Here is a 22,806-nt window from a genome sequence, read left to right on the forward strand (position 1 = left end):
TATAAGTAATAGTCTTAAATGACTATAGTACTGTGTTAAAAGGTGTCTTTATTTTTTAGACATACATACTGAAATATTACAGATAAAATGGTATGATGTCTGACATTTGCTCCAAAATAATATGTGTGCGTGGGAAATAGGCTGGCCATAAATTGATAATATTGAAGCTAGTTGATGGCTATTCATTATACTATTGTGTCTATTCTTGTATTTGCTCAAAATTTCCCATAATAAAAAGTAAAAAAAATAAACGCTTGCAATATTCCATTATGATCTATCTTAATTTCTTTAACTATTGATTATAGTAAGGCATTCCAGTTTTTATCTATTTTAAATAACATTACTATTAATATATTTATGTTTCAGATAGTTTCCTTGTGTTAGGGTCATGAGTGGGATTATTTGGTCAAAGAGTATGATCATCTTCATACACAGTACTAAATTGCTTGGATGAAAAACTTTAGAAAAATTTTATTGGATTTATAATTGTTTCCATTGGGCATAGGTGTGATATTGTAAATTTACTCTGAAGTTTTTAATTAGGCAGTCAAGGTTTATTATTTAGTATATTGTGATGGGATTATATTTTCTAAGTGCTTTCATATTCTTTTTTAATGCTAGTAACAGTTCACATGGAGCTAGTACTTTACAGTTTCATAGAGTTTTCACATCCAGTAGATGATTTAATCCTCAAAATATCTCTATGAGCTATGAATTACAGAAATTTAAAACAAAATAGACTTTAAGCTTTAACAATGGAGAGTTAGTAATTCTTATTACCACTAGATGGCTCTCTCAGCATGTAGTTTTGAGCAAAAAGTAACTACTTTGTAGACATTTTGAAGTTCTTTTATAGATCTTATTAAAATTCATATTATTAAAGTTAAAAAAATAATGGTTTGTATTAGATTGTGATCAACTTTTTCAGAAGTAGTAAAAAAAACTAAGGATGGAATTTATTGCAGTGGGTTTTTAGATTACGTTTCTTTTTGAGAGGAAAGGGGTATTAACCTGGATGGCATTCAGTACCATACATACAGTGTATTTTCAGTAAGTATATTTAACATTAATTAAAATTTACTGAATTGAGGGGCGCCTGGGTGGCGCAGTCGGTTAAGCGTCCGACTTCAGCCAGGTCACGATCTCGCGGTTCGTGAGTTCGAGCCCCGCGTCGGGCTCTGGGCTGATGGCTCAGAGCCTGGAGCCTGTTTCCGATTCTGTGTCTCCCTCTCTCTCTGCCCCTCCCCCGTTCATGCTCTGTCTCTCTCTGTCCCAAAAATAAATAAACGTTGAAAAAAAAAAAATTTTAAAAAAAATTTACTGAATTGAATTATGCTTCTTTATTTTCTTGGGGGAAAGTTATTTGCCATACCAAAAAAGCAACATTTGTTGCTAGGTCCTTAAATGATTTTATGTAAATTTAACACTCTATCTGTGGGGATTTAATAGATAAATAATGAACAAAGTAAATTGAGGGGGCTCTCTGGAGCTATGGCCCCTCGGTCAGTTTGTTGTCTTAATGTATTTGAGATCCTCTGAAGGTTAGAATTACTCTGTGATGTGTGTGGTTCCCCTCAGGTGAGAATCAGAAATGAAATTGCTACATTTTGGTATTGTCATTGTTTTAAGTTTTACTAATTGTCTACAAAAAATTAAGAGTGCCTTTGAGTTTGGTCTTACTTGATCTCCTATGTATTTTCTTCCAATGATTTTCCAATCTTATTTAGATCCATTGCTGTCTTTCTATAAAAAAATGTTTTGTATTGTCCCTTTTGCTAACTTGAAGTGAAAATTATGGTTAATATTACATATCTACATAATTTCAAAAGGTCATTGTAATACCTTATAATGAAGAAATGGAAGGAAAGCAATTTATAATAAAATGTATATTTCAGTATGTAAATACTCAGGCAGACTACTCTAGATGAGACAAGAAGTTGTCAAATGCTTGCCCCATAGAGTCATTTGTAGAGTCACTATGAATGATAGCTGTGAAAGCTGATTGATAGTGTTTTATATTGGTGATTCCAGATAACCAAGTGGCATTGACATGGGTGATGTGATTTTCCAAAATAGTGAACAATTCTTAGTAAAGTTCTGAACAAAACAGATTTATTATATGGTTGCCTTCTGAGAAATTTGAATTAACAACTATGGAAAAATACATTTTGTTTACATATTAAGTTCTAGTCTTAGATGTATTCATTGGAGCCTTTGGAAGCCACCCAGAACATGTGACAATTCTTTGCCATACTGAATTGTTTCCTGCATTGCTAGACTTCTAATATCCCTGACACTTGCCCATTAAATGGTGGTAGAGCTTTCACCTTACTGTGTCCTGCATCAGTCCCCAAAATGCGTTCACATATATCCAAAGGGCCCTCTAGGTGGCAGTGCTGCTACCATTTTGAGACCTAATGGTTTTAGAGTATCCAGCTACATATATCTACTATATGGCTATGTTGCTCATGGAATTTTATTTTATTTTATTAAATTTTTAACGTTTCTTTATTTCTGAAAGAGAGAGAGAGAAAGAGAGAGAGAATGCGAGTGGGGGAGAGCAGCAGAGCAAGGGAGACACAGAATCTGAAGCAGGCTCCAGGCATCAAGATGTTAGCACAGAGCCAGATGTGAGGCTTGAACTTACGAACTGTGAGATCATGACCTGAACCGAAGTCGGGGGCTTAACCAGTTGAGCCACCCAGGTGCCCCAGTTGTGGGATCTTAAAACTACAATAACTTGAGTAACCTGAGTCCTTAAATATGTCATGTTTTGAATAACTAAGACAACTACAGAATTGTTAATTATGGGAGAAGTTGATTCATTCAAACGCATCACTGTTTCATTGTAATTCTTGTAAGCAGATCACTAAGTTTACTACTTTAAGTACCCAATACCAGCATTTTTATTTTTTTCACTTTTCCTGTTTAGTAAGTCAGTAGTATATAACTTTCTTTAATGTCAGCATTTAGTTAGTTGATAGTCATACAATGTAATTTGTCCCTTAAAGAAATCTTTTTATTTTTTTTAATGTTTATTTATTTTGAGAGAGAGAACACCATGCATGTGTGAGTAGAGGAGGAGGAGGAAAGAGAGAGGGAGGGAGAGAGAGAAAGAAAGAGAGAGAGAGAATCCCAGGCAGGTTCTGTGCTGTCAGTGCAGAGCCTGATGCTGGGCTGGATCTCATGAACCCATGAGATCATGACCTGAGCCAAAATCAAGAGTCTGATGCTCAACTGAGTCACTGAGGCACCACAAAAAACCCACTTTTGATTTAGGAAGATAATATAGTAACATTATAGAAACTTTGTAAAATGAAAGCAAAATTTCCCGTAAGCTTATCACTGACATATTGTCCCGTGTTTTGTTCTCTGTGTGTATATTTTGACATTCAAAAATTAGTTTTGTATCTTTTAACTTAATGTGGCATAACTTTTTAATGTTATTATGTAACTTTCAACTATATTTTAAGCTACTGCATATTCTCAGATTCCACAATTTTCCTACTTTGTTCACATGATAAAAATGTAATAATATGTATGTAGATCTATTTGTATATATGTGTATTGATAGATCTGTTTCAGTATATTATTTTTTCTCAGAAGTAGGATCATTTATTAAGTCATTAAACTTGAACATTTTGGTAACTTTTATGTATTGCCAAATTGACATTCTAAAAAAGCTGATCCAGGAGCACCTGGGTGGCTAGGTCAATTAAATGTCTGACTTTGGCTCAGGTCATGATCTCGCAGTTCAAGAGTTCAAGCCCCACATTGGGCTCTGTGCTGACAGCTCAGAGCCTGGAGCCTGCTTGGGATTGTGTGTCTCCCTCTCTCTCTGCCCCTCCCCCTCTTGCGCTCTGTCTCTGTCTCTCAAAAATAAATAAACATTTAAAAAATGTTAAATCTGATCCCTTTATACTGCTATCAACATGTATGTCACTATATATGGAAGTGTGAGTCTCAACTCATTCTTGACTGCATCAGAAATTACTTTTATTTACATTTATTTGACTTATGACACTGAACATTTTTTATGCTTATGAATTATTTGTTTTCTCTTTTGGAAAATTATGGTCATGTCCTTTGATTGTTGTTATGTTGGGTTCATGGTGTTTTTATTTTCCCCTTTTCATTTTGAATCAGACCAAAATTTTGCGTAATTAAAACATTGATGTTTCTTACATTCATTTTTATGGCAAACTTTCCTTTGCTGTATTTTATTTTATTTTATTTTATTTTATTTTATTTTATTTTATTTATTTTATTTTATTTTTTAATACATTGAGGTTTCGTTATCTACCGATAGAAGATAATATGTGATATCAAAGAAAGGGGTGGAGAGTGAAGAAATCAGGTTCTGGAGGGAGATATTTATAATATTGTATCTGACAAAGAACTCATATTCAGAATGTATGTTATGAATGCTTACAAACATTAAGAAAAAGGCAGACAACCCAGCTTCCAAAAATGAGAAAAAGCCCTATACCCAGATGTCTCAGTCATCTGGAAGTGTGCATGCTGAATGAATTTAAACTGATTTTATATTACCTGTGTAGACATACTCAAAAGGGTATATTTTGGGTGAAGATTTATTTCATTATAAAACCACATTTATATTAAGTTTTGGTGATACAAGTGGAGTCACTGTGTTAGTGTGGCCAGCTTAGATTTTACTGTGCTTTTTTTTTTGGAAGAGAGGTCAGTTTCTTTTTGCCTTACCCTGCCTTTTGTAGGAAATGATTGCAGGTTCTTTGCTTATTGAGTGTAATGTAAATTTTTACTATCCACCTGCTACATATTTCCTGGGAAGAATCCTTCATCAGAGATCAGTAATCTCTTTAGCTCATAGTGTCTTTAACAGGATTAATTTGTATCTTGGGTTCCAGTGACTCCATCGAGGTATGAGAGAATGGGAAGAAAACAGAAAGGAAATGAGAAATTCAGGGGTGAAAATGTAACACACAAAAAAGCATGCAAAAACCCCCACATCAAACACATAAATTCACGTGATTGTTTTTCTTCTTCACCATGGAATATATTCTAAATTATTTTTATCCTTATAAATTGAATAATTATAAGAAGTTCTTTCCTGCCTTGTGACAAATACCTGTTTTGGACATGTTCATCTCACTTAATCAGCCTCCCAGCATTAGTACCTGTTTCTGCTTACTCCTTCCTTACAGCTATTCTCATGTTGTAGAATCTACTAAAAAATACAGTAATGTAAGCATAAATCTGTTCTTTCAAGGGGCGTCTTTTAATCAATCTTTTTACATTCCCTAACATCTCTTCTAATTATGTAATGAAGTCTGACCTTCCTGGTATAAATAACCTCTCTAAGCTCTGTCAACTCCCTTCTCGCGTAAGTATGTACATATGTATGTACATACATATGTACATACATACATACATAGTCCTCTCCCCTCCTTCTTGAATAATACCTCTTCATACAAGATTAGAATATACTAATCAACCTGACATCCCCTTCTTAGAACTTCTTTCCCCTTGACTACTGAATTCTCAAAGGGTATTCACTTATTGAGGCAAATTCATAACACGGGCACATTTTTCCCTGTGGAAATCTCAGGGATTCAGTATCTTCCCTTCCTCCCAGGCCTCAAACCCTACCTGTTTGCCTTTCCTCAAGGATACTATATAGTATCATTGAATAGCTTTCCAGTTGAATAGTCTTTCTGAATTTGGGAACTTTTTTCTCCTCAGAACTATCATCTCTTGAATTTGAGCATCTCTGATACATTCAAATCTTTCTTCACTTGTGTACCCTTTCATGATCGTTCCCTAACATATATTTCAGTATTTCTTATTCAAGAAGATACACTCCCCACTTACCTCCACACCCTCACTCCCACACACTTTTACAACTCTGGCCTGTGACATTAGTGTTTTCAGGTATCTTGAATACAAGATAATGAAGTATACTTAACTTTCTAGGTTCTTAGTGAGACATGTAGTCTTTTGATAACACCGTTCAACTTTCTTTTCAGCATTTTCTTTGAATGTGAATTGTGTCCTTTTCTGGAAGAACTTGAATGTATATTGACTGTGCAATCATTCAAAGTATTATTTTTACGTTCTGAGTACATCTACTGATTTACCATTGCAAAAAGCTGTTATGATATATTTATTTTAATTTTCATCAACTACAGAGGACAGTATCTTGTACCTTATTTCTGTTTACTGTTATGAAAAACTATTGCTGCAACTACTCCAGTGAAAACAGTTTCTTATCACTCCTAAATATTAGACAAGCCTTCTCTGCTGCTTACCTCATCTGTGTTTACTAGTTATATTTGGAGAATTCAAACTAATTTTATTATGCTAGGTAAAAACTTAATGAAAAAGGGAATATCTGTTCCAAAAATTCAAATATAAATTGCTTTTGTGTGATCTGTAGTTGCAGATTAACCATTTCACAAACTTTTAGAGGGATATTTGAGAATTGGTATTAATAAAGATACAAGAAAAATAATCATGTCATAATGTATGAAGAGAGATGTTAAATTCATCTTTGCTTTGTTTAGATGTCCCTGGTAGATTTGGGGAAGAAGCTTTTAGAAGCGGCACGAGCAGGTCAAGATGATGAAGTTCGTATTTTGATGGCAAATGGAGCTCCTTTTACTACAGACTGGGTAAAGAATGATTTTAATGTTGTACTCTTTTTTTTCTTTCTTCTTCTGTTTAGTTTTTTCAGATAAAGTCAGTATTGTATTTATATGTAACAAAAAAATTTTTTTGCAAATTTGTAGTTTTAGAATTATAGCTGTCTTTTAAAGGAAATGATTTGTATCTTTATGTCATGTATATATGACAACCTTATCTAGATATTCTGTCTACAAAAGGGTTTTTCTTTTAAACTATGGAGTTCAATATTGTAGGGTGAATATAAAATGTAGCTGCTTGGAATTTAATTTAAAGCTGATAAATGGCACAGCTAGAATTTATAATTCAGAAAATAACAGATAAAGATTGAGGTTAAGGTGATAATTGCTCCTAAAAAGGAAATATATTCATATTTCAATTGATACTTGTTAACACTATTGCAAACATGATCAAAGAGGAAGAAAGGAATGGGAACATGTTCCTAGTAACTATAGAAGGCAATTGTGAGGAAGATAAAAACCATAACTGTACTTAATTCCTGGGGTAAGTCGAAAGAGATGGTCTTGGGAGTGTGAAGGGTTAGGAATCTGGATTAACCTACCTGACTGGGAACAACTAAAAATTCCAGATTTTTGATTTTGTTGTTTCTGGTATACTTGTCCTATGCTCTTTTTTGTTTTTCATTAAAAACAAAAAAATTTTTATTATGGAATATTTCAAGTATCTATCAACCCCTGCATACCCTTCAGCCAGCTTCAAAAATTACCAAATATACCAAAAAATGATGAATCTTGTTTCCTCTATAACTTCATTCACTTTTTGTTCTGTATTATTTTAAAGCAAATTCTATGAAATATTTTATTTCATCCATAAATATTTCAGCATTTGTCTTTCTAAAAGATAAAGCATTTTTTGATTAACTGTTTAAAAAAAATCTTCTTTACTGCACTAATGAGTTAGAAAGAAAATAAGGAATTATTAACTTGCAAAACTAAGCAAACAACCAGAATCCAGAGAATTTTGACCCTAAGAATATTTGCTGAACTCAGTGAATTTGCCTGTTGTTTGCCCACCTCACTGGCATGGGTTACTGGAGACAGAGACCTGAGACTGCTCATAGAAGCCTCCTAAGAAATCCTCTCCTCATAATTCTGGAATCCCAAAGAGATGCACCTTCTGTGTAAGCGTAAACCAGAAATGCCCTTTCCCTCTTCCTACCTACTTCTGTCCCTGCCCTTGCCCTGTTGTTAGGGCACTGCAAGGAAAATGAACTGACTTGAAACAAGTCACCAAATGGAAAGAAAAAAAATTATTGATGAGGATTTGGAGTCACAAGCCATCCCTGGACACATTTGTCACCTGAACTCATAAATTCTTGTGCATTCTGAAAAACTGTACACTGAAAAATGAATTTAAAATAATCTTTGGACTGAGGTTACCCCAGGTTCCTGGAAGAAGCAAATTAATATTCTTCCCGGGGAACCTACCTTCATCACAGTATCCACAAATGAAATTTCAAGGAAAATGAACAGTCAAAAATGACTAAATGCACAAGGACACAAAGCAACTTGGAAAATAACTCACTGGAACAACTAGCACCAGAGCAGATTAACAAGGATTTTAAGTTTATTTATTTATTTTTTTGAGAGAGAGGGAGAGAGAGAGAGAGAGAGAGAGAGAGAGAGAGAGCGAGCGAGCATGCACCCATGTGAGCAGGAGGGGGGCAGAGAGAGAGAGGAAGAGAGAGAATCCCAAGCAGGCTCTGTGCTGTTAGCTTGGAGCCTGATGCAGAGCATGACACAGGGCTCTATCTCACGAACTGTGAGATCATGACCTGAGCTTTATTTATTTTATTTTTATTTAAAATAATTTTTTAATGTTTATTTTGAGAGAGAGAGAGAGAGAGAGAGAGAGAGAGAGAGAGAGAGAGAGAAGGAGTGAAGGAGAGGCAGAGAGAGAGGAAGACACAGAATCTGAAACAGGCTTCAAGCTCCAAGCTGTCAGCACAGAGCCTGATGTGGGGCTTGAACCGACAAACCATGAGATCATGATCTGAGTGGAAGTCGGGTAGTTAACCAACTGAGCCACCCAGGTGCCCCTCTAGATAAGATTTTAATAGATTAGGAACAGCTAAAGAAAAAGCTAATAAACTGAAAGGTATGAAAAAAAATCCAGAATACAGAAAAATAGAAAATTTAAGATCTCAGAAGTCATGAAGGCTGGTATGCGAAAGTCTAATGTATCTAATAAAAAATCCACAAGGATAGTGAGAAGAGGGATGAAATAATTTTAAGAGATAATGGGTGGGATTTTTTCCAGAACTGGTGAAAGAGAGCAGCTCAGATTCAAGTAGCCCAGCTAATCTGTAGGAGGAACAATTAAAAAAAAATCTATATCTAAACATATCATAGTGATACTATAGTGTATCAAGACAAAAGGATCTTAGAAAAAAAATTTTTTAATGTTTATTTTTGAGGGAGATAGAGTGGGTGCATGCATGGGAGTAGGGGAGGAGCAGAGAGAAAGGGAGAGAGAATACCAAGCAAGCTCCACACTGTCAGCATGGAGCCTGATGTGGGACTCGAACCCACGAACTGTCAGATCATGACCTGAGCTGAAATCAAGAGTCAGATTCAACCAACTGAGGCACCCAGGCACCCCCCCAGACAAAAGGATCTTACTTAACAAGGGTTAGTATCAATAGTACATAATGAATTCCCATGACAGCAATAAAAAAGACACACAAGGCAAAGAAGACTGGGCAAATGACTTGTTAACGGGCAAATGAAAGAGAAAGTTCAAATGACCAATAAATGTGAAAAGATGCTCAACTACATTAATAATTGGGCAAATGCAAAGTAAAATCATGAAATGCTATTGCATATCTACCAGATTTGCCAAAAAAAAGCTTAGCAGTCTCAGACATTGGTGAGGATATGTGTAAATTGCTATAAACATTGTGGAGGACAGTTTGGCAGTTCCTAGTAAATTTGAACATGTACATGATCTATGATGCAGCAATTGAACTTACAAGAATACTTCCCAAATTGGGGTACCCGGGTGGCTCAGTCACTTGAGCGCCTGACTCTTGATTTCAGCTCAAGTCATGATCCCAGGATTGAGGGATTGAGCCCCACGTCTGGCTTCACACTGAATCCTGCTTGGGATTCTCTTTCCCTCTCTGCTCCTGTACCCACTCGTGTGCATGCTCTCTCTCTCTTTCTAAAAATAAAAATAAAAATAAAAATAAAAATAAAAATAAAAAAAGAATGTTCCCCAAAGAAACTCTTGAATAGTGCTTGCCATGGAAAGTGCTTTAACAGAAATCTTACTTGCTATTATTATAGTAGTGATCTTAACAAATTTCATGTTCTAGTGAACTATCTTGGTTCTTTGGAACATCAGTGCCTTTGGTAATCAGAGTTAATAGGGACTTTCTATGCCTCTAAATGTGTGTAACTTAATTCTAACTTTCACCTATTAAAGTATATGCCTCTGATAAGGTTCTTCCTAACTTACATTTTACTACTTCCCCTGCATACTGTGAATTTAATGTTATTATAGTGGCTATACCATATGCAAGAGTTTCAGGAGAACTGGGCTCTGTTTTGGGTCTGTCCTGACTCACCTTTGGCAAGTATACCTCAGCAGGTTTTTCCCTTGAAAAATGATTATATGAACTTCTTTAAAAAGATCACTGAGTTGCTTTAATAAATTTATTTTTTTAAGTCCTTCAAAAAGAATTTAATGCAAAATCTACACTATTATATTTATTTGATATGAATTTCATAGATGAAAATTAGTTTTGTGTGACTGATATGGGGAAAACATTCCAGTACTTAGAAAAATTTCTCAAACCCTAATTATCTCTAATTTATGATGAAATTAATTTTGTTCATGCTATTTATCTGTTAAAAAATAAAAAAGCAAGTTTGAATTAAATAAAATACTGACTTTTCTTCCTCATTGAGAAATGTGTGGGAATTCCTCTAGGACGAATATGTGGTAAGCATAAATTATTTTCTTGAGTTTTGAGTTACTCTGTAAACAGATAATATAATCTGTTTGCTATGTAAACAGAAAATATAAACTAGAAGGTAGTAATAGAAGTGTGTTAAAAAACGGTTATAGGGGAGCCTGCGTGGCTCGGTCAGTTAAGTGCCTGACTTTGGCTCAGGTCATGATCTCGTGGTCCGTGAGTTCGAGCCCTGTGTTGGGCTCTGTGCTGGCAGCTCAGAGCCTGGAGCCTGCTTCGGATTCTGTGTTTCCCTCTCTCTTTGCCCCTCCCCTGCTCACTCTCTCTCTCTCTGTCTCACTTGCTCTCTCTCAAAAATAAATATAAAAAAAAACAAACCACAATTATAAATGTGGATTTTTTTTTCTTGCGGTATAGCTGGGAACCTCTCCACTTCATCTGGCAGCACAGTATGGGCATTACTCCACCACAGAAGTACTACTCCGAGCTGGTGTAAGTAGGGATGCGAGAACCAAAGTGGACCGAACGCCATTACATATGGCAGCTTCTGAGGGCCATGCCAGCATAGTAGAGGTTTTGCTTAAGGTATGTGTTCTCTTTTTGCACTTTGCTTTTGAAAGTAAGCCTTCAAAGGATTTATGGTTTTGTAAGAGGGAGAAGGGAACTAGTTTTATTAAATATCTACTTTTTTTTTCCTATGTTACCTCATTTTTTTTGTATGTAATTCCATCAAATGAAAATTATCTTAAAGCTTTCTTTGTGGGAGAAGAAGAACTTCCTCTAGGTATGTTCTTAGTTAAGTCAGACAGTTGATTTCTGAGACCTTGGTTTCCATTATGATGAGGGACTATGGCTTTGTCTGACTTGACACAGTTAAAATATGGAAGGAAACATAAGGCTTGATTAACAAATAAATAATACAAATAAGGATTTTTATTATAGCCTTTAGATCAACTTACCCAAAAGACATACAATATGTAAGCCACAAATGTGAACACATGTAATTCTAGATTTTCTATTACCTACATTAAAAAAGTAAAAACTAATTTTAATATTATATTTTATTCAACCTCATATATATAAATACTGTCATTTCAACATGAAGTCAATGTAAAAATTGTTAATGAGATATTTTACATCCTTTTTTTTGGTGTTGTCTTTGAATTCCAGTGTGTGTTTACATACTTAGTACATTTCGACTGGGACTAGCCATATTTCATGTGCTTAACCACATGTGTGTAGTGGCTGCCACATTGGACAGTACATCCCTGATAGCTCCTTTTTTATTTATATAAAGGATATATTTTATTTTATTTATATGTGAATATATATATATTTTATATTTATATATTATATATATATTATATATTTTATTTATATAAAAGGATAGCTCCTTTTATTATTTATATTATACTGGTTTTGAAAGCAGAGGCTATCTCTGTATAAATAAGGGAGTAGAATTAAAGAGGGTTTTGGAGGAGTGCTCATAGCAGTCCTTCACTTCTTATGCCATTTTATGTCATGATGTTCACCTCTGGGTGAGTGAAAAAATCATTGCTGCACTCTTAAGAAATTAGAAGGAAAACAGTTGGCAAAGTTAGCATGATAGAAAACTGATTAAGTGACAGATGTGTGGAGATCTGTGGAACATACAGATTATTCAACACAAAAAATAGCCGATCATGTTAGTAGCACATTATTGCTTTAAGTGGCTAGTATTTTCCTATTTGGAATTCTTTATATTTCATATTGTAGAAATATCTTATTTTGCAATGTATTTATAGCATGGTGCCGATGTTAATGCAAAGGACATGTTGAAGATGACAGCTCTGCACTGGGCCACAGAACACAATCATCAAGAGGTGGTGGAACTTTTAATCAAATATGGTGCTGATGTACACACGCAAAGTAAATTTTGTAAAACTGCATTTGATATTTCAATAGACAACGGGAATGAAGATTTGGCAGAGATATTACAGGTAACCTTTGGCTTTAATTTGAGAAAATAAAAGGATCTCTGTCTTAGGATGATTTGAGCTATTTAGCTTCTAGCTTTTCATTTTGGATTTCGTTATTTTGGACAGTCCTTTCCTCTTTCACTTACTCTTTGTTCATTGCTATTCATTTTTCTGAGACCATAGTCTTTACATGTAACATTAGAAGATTAAATAAGGTGTTTCTGTGTTTTTAAGTTCCTGAATTCCCCTTCTAGACATTTTATTCTATTAATTATTTTTGTTGCATATTTGGATACAGTGTGGTTTTTCAAAATATGTTAAACTTCCACTAAAAATTTTCTTTAGCAACTATAACATTGCCCTCTGAGTAATTGATGCAGTCTTTATAATTTTGGTTGGTTTCTTTTATTTTTCATCATCCTCAAAAAAAAAATCTGTTTATGAGCCTGGTTACTTATGGCTTTTGGGCAAGGTTTTTTTTTTTTTTTTCATGTTTATTTTTGAGAGAGAGATTAAGAGAGAGAGAGAGAGAGAGACCAAGCACAAATGGGGGAGGAGCAGAGAGAAGGAGACACAGAATCTGAAGCAGGCTCCAGGCTCTGAGCTGTCAGCACAGAACCCGATGTGTGGCTCGAACTCATGAACTTTTTTTTTTTTTAAATTTTTTTTTCAACGTTTATTTATTTTGGGGACAGAGAGAGAGCATGAACGGGGGAGGGGCAGAGAGAGAGGGAGACACAGAATCTGAAGTAGGCTCCAGGCTCTGAGCCATCAGCCCAGAGCCTGACGCGGGGTTCGAACTCCCAGACCGCGAGATCGTGACCTGGCTGAAGTCGGACGCTTAACCGACTGCGCCACCCAGGCGCCCCGAACTCATGAACTTTTGAGAGGACAACCAGAGCTAAAGTTGGGTGCTTACCCGACTGAGCCACCTAGGCGCCCTGAGACAGGTTTTTTAAATAACCAGTATTGCCTCTCTTTTCTTTAGCTACACAACATTGATGTAAATTATCTTTACTCAGAACCTCTTGCCTATCTTCTTGTTCTCCTTCCCAGTAGAACTTTTCTTTAAGACACTTCTGACTCTACTGAAAAGATGCTATATGTTCAGGAAGATGAATTTTGTGGTGCCTCTTGGAATTCTTTTACTCCTAGGAGTGCAATTTGGGGGCCAGGGTTGAAGATAGAAAAGAATTAATTGGGGAGGACATGCTTTATTTATTTATTTTTTCCCTTCAAATTTTTATTTAAATTATATTTAGTTAACATCCAGTGCAATATTGGTTTCAGGAGTAGAATTCAATGATTCATTCACTTACGTGAAATACCCAGTGCTCATCATAACAAGTGCCCTGCAAAGGACATGCTTTATATGTATAGTGTTATATATTGCTGAATATAGTAGAGGAAATAATTTAAGTAATATAATTTCTGTAGCCACAGGGCAGCAAAATATCCAACTGTGTTATATAAAAGCCTTTCAGATATTCTTTTCTCATGGGATTTTACTGCTTTACCTAATAGGGAATTAGGATGTAAATTCCTGTCTCTGATTTACCACTATGCTCTCAGTAGACTGTATACAAAGATTTTCATTTGTATTATAGGATTCTTCTTAAATTTTAGAACTTCCTTTGTGTTTGTACTGAATTGAGAATCTGTGCCCTATGTTCTGGTTGTAATTCTGAAAACACTGTGTTGATTTGGCCCCTAGATTGCTATGCAGAACCAAATCAACACAAACCCTGAGAGTCCTGACACTGTGACGATACATGCTGCCACACCACAGTTTATCATCGGACCTGGAGGGGTGGTGAACCTAACAGGTCTGGTATCTTCAGAAAATTCATCCAAGGCAACAGGTATTGAGATGCATATAGGATAGCTGTTGGGATTTTATGCTTTAGTAGGTGTTCCTCCTTTTATGAAAGGACTGTTGGAGAATGAGGGTAAGATTATATCAGTCACTTGGTTTTCTTTCGTATTGGCAAAAAAAGATTTTTATGAGACAATATCAAGAAAGATGATATTGCAAAATGAGCTACAATATTATCTTTCAAAAACTAATGCTATCAAAGCTTGTTTTTCACAAAACTATTATCCAAGCTTCTTTTAAGAATTGAATAAAGCAAAATAGAATATCAGAAAAATGCAGTAGAATTAAGCTCCTTTAAAATTAAAAAAATTTTAAATCTATTTTCTCTTTTCTCGTAGATGAAACAGGTGTATCAGCTGTTCAGTTTGGAAACTCCTCCACATCAGTATTAGCTACGTTAGCTGCCTTAGCTGAAGCCTCTGCTCCATTGTCCAATTCTTCAGAAACTCCAGGTTAGAAAAACAAGTCAAATGCATACATTAAAAGGTTGGAGACTCAAATATTTACAAGGCTAGGAAGATAATATAAAGGGCTAAAGTGAGCAGATTTCAGATTCTGGCCATGTGAAGGCAGGGGGCCAGGGTAGGGGGGTATAATTTGTTGTCATTCAAATATTTAAATTAGTGTGTTTTCAAATTGTGATCAATAATAAAAATAACAACAGGTCATTGAATGCTTACTGTGTATGCTGTGCACCATGGTAAATGTTTTACTTATGATCTCATTGAATCCTCACCCAAAAGCTTGAAGGTCTTCATTACTGGATTTGACTCATTATGGTGTTCTGATTGAAAGGTGTATTTTTTTTCAAGGGGAAAAATGTACCTACCTCTCTCTTCTCTCTCTTTTTTTACTAACTAGTGCTTATAAACATTTATCTATTCTCCAGTTTCAGCTTCATAATCAATGTTTGAATCTACACCTTTTTATTTGGGAGTCTTAAGATTTTTCAGAATCCCTGTTGATATGCTGCTTTTATAGCCTATACCTGGATCTCCTTAGCATCTTTGTCATTGCATAAGCATAGCAAAGAAGATTAATTTCATTGGTGGTTTCTATTTGGTTAAACTTTAAATTTTTTGTCTGAAAGTATGTATCTCTGAAAATTAAGCAGGTATTCTTGAAGGTCATCTGAAATTTCGACACTTAGATATTTGGCTCCATGAATTAGTCATACCAACTTCTCTAACTTCTACTTTTGAAAATGTTATATATGGTCTAGTCTGAGAGATTAGGAATTTCAGTTGACTTTTATTGCATGTGGCATACAATCTTCTGAGCGCACTAGTTTTTCATTTTAATGCTACATCATAGTGGAATCTTTCTGAAGATATTTTAAGAGCTTGAATTAAGTTAAAGTTCAGGTGAGTACATTGCCACCAGTGTAAATAACTCAGCTGAGGTGTGAAATCAGATAAAGAAATATCTTCTCACCACTTAATTTCTACATGCTCAGGCTAATTATTTCTTGACTGTTCAATTTCTTTTAACATCAATTGTCAGACTCATCTCGATTTTAGGAAATGTTTATGTGTACTTTTTTTCAAGGACATCCTAGTTAGGATCTGGGAAATAAAGTAGTGCTTGCATTTTATATATGATGAAACTGAGATTCATGAGATTAAATAATTTTGCCCTAAATAGCGTGGTCATTAAGTGGTAAAAAAGTTCTGTGCTCAGGGTCTGATTGATTCCCAAGTTGTATGTATGTCTGTGACAACTATAATATACTGCATTTTTTTGGTGATCAGTGGAGTTGTCTCTTCTAGAATGTTTATAATTTGGCTTGTGATAGGAATAACTATTTCTGTGATTATCATTTTCTCTTATATCAAACAAAAGCATCACCATTCTTGCTTTTACTCCTGAGGTGTGTCTGTTGAAGCAGAGGAGTGTTTTGCTCCTCTGTCCTTCTTTAATGGATGGAGATTTAGGGATTTAGGTAGATAAGAACTCCATTCCAGTTCATTCCATTTTGGAAATTATTCCAAAATGAAGATATAAAAAAGTGAAAAGGTTTTCTTTTGGAGGTTGCAGCTGCCTTTTGCCCCATGAAGAAAACCACCGCCATGTAGTATGCTGTATTTATTAATAAGCAGAGGCAGCTATATTATCCTGTCTTTCTACCAAAGCTTACAGGCCACTCTTATAGGTATTTTCTATTTAAAAAATCAAAACTTCAGGCAACTCACATCCTCACTCCCTCTTTCTCTCTGCTTTAAAACAAAACAAAAATGTACAAACAATAAAAATTCATGGAGGGATAGATCATGTTTTGTGATGGACACTGAAAACTGTTCTTGTGCTCAAATTTCCACTTGTTGTTTATAAACAGCCATTCATTTTTAATGAGAAAATATTTATTCATGCATTGAACAGGTTTTTGTTGAACATCTCTTTTGACCGCATTACTCTGCTTGGTGCTAGAGAGAAAATGGTAAATGATCAGATACAATCCCAACCTTTATGGAACATGTAGTCTTTTGGTAGAACAAGATATTAAACAGATAAAATAACTGTCATTAGTGGTACATACAAAGAATGCAGGATTTTAACCTAGTCTGGTGGGTCAGAGAATCTTCCTAGAAGGAGATATTTAAACTAAAGATTAAGTAGGAATTAGTAAGCAAACATTGGGGGAAGAGTATTTGAGGAAGAGGACACATGTAAAGCTTTTGAGGCAGGAAAGAGCTTGAAAGGGGACTTCAGAGGCCAGTGTGGCTAAGCCCCGCAAATGGGAGAGTAACTCCTGGTGGTTGAAAGTAAGATTATAAATGACTTTTGGGACACATAGATGGCTCAGTTAGTTAAGCATCTGACTCTTGATTTCGGCCTAGGTCATGGTCTCACTGTTTGTGGGTTCGAGCCCTGCGTCAGGCTCTGTGGTGACAACATGGAGCCTGCTTGGGATTCTTTTTCTCCTTCTCTCTCTGCCCCTTCCCCCTCTCCATGCTGCATGCTCTCTTTCTCTCTCTCTTTTTCTCTAAGAATGGATCAATAAACTTAAAAAAAATAAATAAAGGACCTTTAAAGTGATTATTACTTTGGCAGACTCTGAAAGGAAGTTCAGTTAGGAGTCTAATGCAGTCAGCTGGGGAAGAGATAATGGTAGCATGGGTTAGGATTTGGCAAAGAGATAAGAAGCAAATAGATTTGAGAATTATTTGGGATGTAGAATTGGAAGTCTTGATTGGTTGGATGTAGGCGTTACAGCTGTGTAGTTTGTCTGGTCCTTTTAAAATAAACTCTTTCATGAAACACTAATTTCTGGCTGTAGCCTGAGGTCCTATATTGATTTTGCTTTGCTTAGCCTTATTCTTTTTTGCAGCCCAACTACATAATCTCTTGATTAAATAGACATCTATGACCACCCTTCTTTTTTTCTTTAGAGCAACTTCTGTTCATTTTTATTAAGATGTTTTTCTAGAGGTATAATGCACCTGATAGCTCTTTTCTTCCTTTCTCCTAAGAGTGAAATTTGAATCAGGTCCCCTTTGCACATTGTTTTTTTGCTGTTCCTAAACTAGATCTGTAAAAGTGAATTAATTGGCTTTAAGGGATAAGTTACTGGACTTTATAAGATTGTTTTGGTTTTGCTTTTTTGTTTTTAATTTCAGGTTCAATTGTAAGCACAATACCTTTGAAATGTTTTTAGTGAGCATAGTTTCTAGTGTTGAAATATTTATATGTAGAATTTTCAATCCCTAGAACATCTTACAAATGGGTTTTTCTCTGTCTTATTAGGCTTTTATGGTGTTATAATTAAGAAGTTTTGTTGAACAAGAGATCTCAGATATTTTCAAAGATGCTGCAGGTTATCTAGGCTCTCTTTGTATATAACAATCTGACTTTTGATTCAGACCAGTAAATATTACACTAATTTTTTTTATCCTTTAGAGGTGTTTTGACATTTAGAGGTGTGTGTATGTATGTATTTATTTTTTTTAGATTTATTTATTTTTGGGAGAGTGTAAGTGGAGGAGGGGCAGAGGTGGGGGGTGGGGAGACAGAGGATCTGAAGTGGGTTCTGCACTGACAGCAGAGAGCCAGATGTGGGGCTTAAAGTCACAAACCGTGAGATCATGACTTGAGCCAAGGTCAGATGCTCAACCAACTGAGCCACCCAGGTGCCCCTGTATGTATTTTAATTAACACTCTTAAAGTTTTAGGGTTTCTCTTTTATTCTTACATGTTTCAACATTTCACTATTGTGTTGTTCATAGGGTTTCTGAGGGACACTTTGTCTTCTTACGTAATTGGTTTTCTTATAATTTTTTCTTAAATTCCTTACTATAGTACAACTTAAAAAAGAAAACTTTTCAGATGAAAGGGAGGAACTCTATTATTTTAATGACAGTCATTGCGAATAGTGCAAAGATGAAAGTTCTTGAATTGTGCCTTGATTGTGTGTGATCTCAGAAATTTCTTAGAGATGATTATGCTTTAAAGCATTTACTACTTGTAGTTAGCATTCAACCAGAGTGAACATTTCTTTTTCATATGGATATATTTTTTTAAAAAATCAAAGCAATAGTTAATGTGTTTGTAAACCTTAGTAGTTGTTCTTTTGAATATATTACTATGGCCTACATTTCATTTTATAATTCTCTTCCTGAAATTTTCTTAAGTGCTTGGTGATAAAGCCTAATTATAGTTTAAGAGAAACAAAAATGAGAGAACTCAAAACATAAAGGTTTTTTGTGTTTTCAGTATTATCTTCTGCAGTTTGTATCGTGACCCTTGATTACCAAGTAACAGAGTAACAGGGTGGCAGCCAAGTCTGTCACCCTGCCATGAGTACATCTTTGAAAACTGGGGTCCCAATAACTTACCTTGCCTTTTCTAAAAAAGGAGCTCATTGATAACCCATGATGTTCTACTGGGAGTTGGTAGCAACTTAGCATGTTTTAGAGCAACTCTGCATCTGAATGGTAGGTAACACGACTTCGGGAGAGAATGGTTTTATTTAATTACTCTTTTTATAAAGTGTTGCCTCAAATAATACATGAAAAAACCCTGTATCGTTAAGGAATAGTTTTTATGTGATTTCTCTTTTCAGAATTAGTTATGTTAGAACAGTTTTTAGGTTGACAGTTTTCAAACCCATAGAAAAATTGGGGGATAAACTTTGTATCTTTCACCTATACTCACCAACTGTTAAAATCTTGCCACACCTGCATGTGTACACACACACACACACACACACACACACACACACACACACACACACTTTTATTTTACCACATTATCTGAAAGTAGGCTGCAGATACCATGACACTTCACCTTTAAATACTTCATCATATATCTCCCAAGAACAAGGATAGCCTGCTACATATTCATAGCTCCATTATATTTCCTAAAAACATCAACATTAATTTAGTAACATTATCTGACATGCGGTCCACATTCAAGTTTTCTCAATTGTCGCCAAAATGTCCTTTGTAAGTGTTTGTTTATTTTCCTCCAGGATCCAAAGTTCACATATTGTATTTGGTTGTTGTGTCTCTTTAGTCTCCCCAAACCTAGGACAGTCCTGCTGCCTCCCTTTTCTTTCTTTTTTTTTTTTTAATGTTTGTTTTTGAGAGAGATAGACAGAGACAGAACGCTAGTGGGAGAGGGGCAGAGAGATAAGGAGACACAGAATCTGAAGTAGGTTCCAGGCTCTGAGCTGTCAGCACAGAGCTCGATTTGGGGCTCGAAATTACTAACCACAAGTTCATGACCTGAACAACCACCTGAGCCAGCCAGGTGCCCCTCCATTTTCTTTTTGACATTGAAATCCTTGTAGAGTCTATGCCCATTGTCTGGAAGATCATTCACATTCCGGATTCATTTGTTTTTTAATAAGTAGATGCAGGTCAGACATTTCCAGGAAGAACACAAGTGATATTTTGTAATCTCCCATTGCATCATGTCAGGAGGTACATGTCAGGCCATCCTGATAATGACCACTTGGTGAGAGTGGTTACTGCCAGGTCCTTATAGGCACATTTTCCTCTTACTAATCTTCGGTGTGATACTTTGAGAACATATGAATATCTTGTTTCTCAGAACATTTCAGTGGTTTTAACATCCGTTAGTGATCCTTGCTTGAGTCAATTATTACATTGGAGGTTACAATGATAATTTTTCTTATTTTGTCAATTAGATGTCATTCTTCTATCAAGATATTTCTTCTTTCTCCCTTTCCTCCTTTTTCATGAAGGAGAAACGGATTTTTAAAGATTCATTGTGTTGTAATCCATTAGTGTCATTTTTCCTTTTGATGCTTCTTTATTGAAATGTAATATGCATACAGAAAAGTGCATATATCATAAGTTTACAGTTTATTGAATTATCTCAAAGTGATTACTCCTGTGTAATCACTGTTTAGTTCAAAAATGGGAAGTACACAGTATATATTTTTTGTTTTTTAAATAATATATTTTATTTAACCCAAAATATCCAAAATATTTCTATAAGAAATCAATAAAAATTATTAGTAAGATGTATTACTTTCTTTTTTTCATACTGTCTTTGAGATTCAGTGTGAATTTCGTACTAACAGTAGCATCTCACTTCAGACCGCCACATTTCAGTTGCTTGATAGCCACATAATGTGAATCATTACTCTTTTTGCATAGTATAGCCTTAGCCTTAGGTTTGTCAGAGCTTTTTGAGCAACTCTTAGAATCTATAAAGACTGATCCGGGGGCGCCTGGGTAGCTCAGTCAGTTAAGCGTCCGACTTCAGCTCAGGTCATGATCTCACAGTTTGTGGGTTCAAGCCCCGTGTCAGGCGCTGTGCTGACAGGTCAGAGCCTGGAACCTGCTTCTGATTCTGTGTCTCCCTCTCTCTGCCCCTCCCCCACTCGTGCTCCTGTTTCTCTCTCTCTCTCAAAAATAAATCAACATTTAAAAAAAAAAAGTAAAAAAAAAAAAGACTGATCCAAACTGTGTTATTGAGTTTTAAAACAGTATTACCTATTTTTTTTATTATTGAGGTAATACTGGGGTATAACTTTATAAATGTTGCAAGTGTACAACATTATAGTTCAACATCTGTAAACACCACAGAGTGATCACTGCCAAAAGGCTAGTTACCACCCATCACTATAAAACTGACCCCCTTTACCCATTTTGCTGTGCCCCAATCTATTTCCCCTCTGGGGATCATCAGTCTTAAAGTAGTATTGTATATTTTGATGAACTTAAAATACCATGTAGGAGAAGGGAGGGGAAAATTCTTTTCTACCCCTTAGGGTCTTCCATTTGGAGTAAGAATTAAATTTATATGAGCACGATTAAAAGGAGAAAAAAACCCAAAGTTTTATTACATGCCCGCAGTGGCTCCGTAAGGAAATCGAGACCTGAAAAAGTGAGCACGGCAGGCAGTTTTCCCTCTCTCACACCACCTTTCCCTCGTTGTAGCAGTAGGATGATGCTGCACACCCCACAGACCTGGGGATGTGGCCTGCTGGCCTGGCTGGTGCACCCTACACACTGGTCCAGTGCAGTAATCCGGAAGATCACACAGCACAAAATCCAAAGCAGGGGAGGAGTGTGGGCTTGGCCACTCAGACTTCAAAGCCAGAACCCTGGGTTCTACTCCAGGTTCATGGTGGATTGTACCAATTATTGTGGCCACAGGTAGGGACTTGTAAGGTCAGTGTGGGACTCAACATGTCTAACATGCTCCAGTGGTAAAGGAAATTTTCAACTTTTAATGTATGTAGTGCCTCTTCCTAGACTGTCAAGGAAGCTATACTTTAACATTTGCTGATGTCAAAATGACTGAGAAAAATCTCAAATCATGGGCTCTATTTCTGCCTCAATCACACGTTGTACATCTGCTTCATTAAAAAACAATAACCAAAAAGGAGCATTCCAAGCATAAAGGAAAAAAAACAATCCCCTTGGATCCCATAAGATTAAAGTCACAGAGCCTTGCATGTATGAAAAACATAAGATAAAGTCTGTAGCTTTATGGAGTATCCTTCCTTATGATAAATATATATAACCCTTCATCAAATATTCCTTTCCTGGAAAATTCTCTTTTTAACATTGTGTACCAGGCAGTTGTCCTAATTTGGGCTCTGCTCTTTTCTCATTTAACTTTAATTTTTATTTTTTTCATGTTTCAAGTTTTAATTTAAATTCTAGTTACCAGATAGTGTAATGCTGGTTTCAGGAGTGGAATTTAGTGATTCATCACTTACATACAACACCCAATGCTCATCATAAGTGCCCTTCTTATTACCCATCCCCCCATCTAGCCCATCCCCCACCCACCTCTCTCCAGCAACCCTCAGTTTGATCCCTCAAGTTAGGAGTCTCTTATGGTTTGCCTCCCTCTCTTTTTTTTTTTGTTTTTTCCTTCCCCTATGTTCATTT

General features: G+C 35.6%; 1 protein-coding gene across 6 annotated transcripts in view; it reads left to right on the plus strand.

Moving 5' to 3' along the window:
• GABPB1 (GA binding protein transcription factor subunit beta 1) overlaps positions 1-22,806 on the plus strand; it is a 70,717-nt gene that overhangs the window by 34,316 nt on the left and 13,595 nt on the right. For 4 of the 6 annotated variants that reach the window (XM_047861875.1, XM_047861874.1, XM_047861873.1 and 1 more), the window contains exons 2-6: positions 6,546-6,653; positions 11,018-11,185; positions 12,385-12,579; positions 14,273-14,420; positions 14,773-14,886. In XM_047861875.1, the coding sequence (XP_047717831.1) occupies positions 6,546-6,653; positions 11,018-11,185; positions 12,385-12,579; positions 14,273-14,420; positions 14,773-14,886 (733 nt within the window). The remainder of the gene's footprint in view (positions 1-6,545; positions 6,654-11,017; positions 11,186-12,384; positions 12,580-14,272; positions 14,421-14,772; positions 14,887-22,806) is intronic. The other 2 variants (XM_047861879.1, XM_047861878.1) reach the window with 1 other exon arrangement.

The sequence above is a fragment of the Prionailurus viverrinus genome, chromosome B3, assembly GCF_022837055.1.
Source record: "Prionailurus viverrinus isolate Anna chromosome B3, UM_Priviv_1.0, whole genome shotgun sequence".
Taxonomy (NCBI): domain Eukaryota; kingdom Metazoa; phylum Chordata; class Mammalia; order Carnivora; family Felidae; genus Prionailurus; species Prionailurus viverrinus.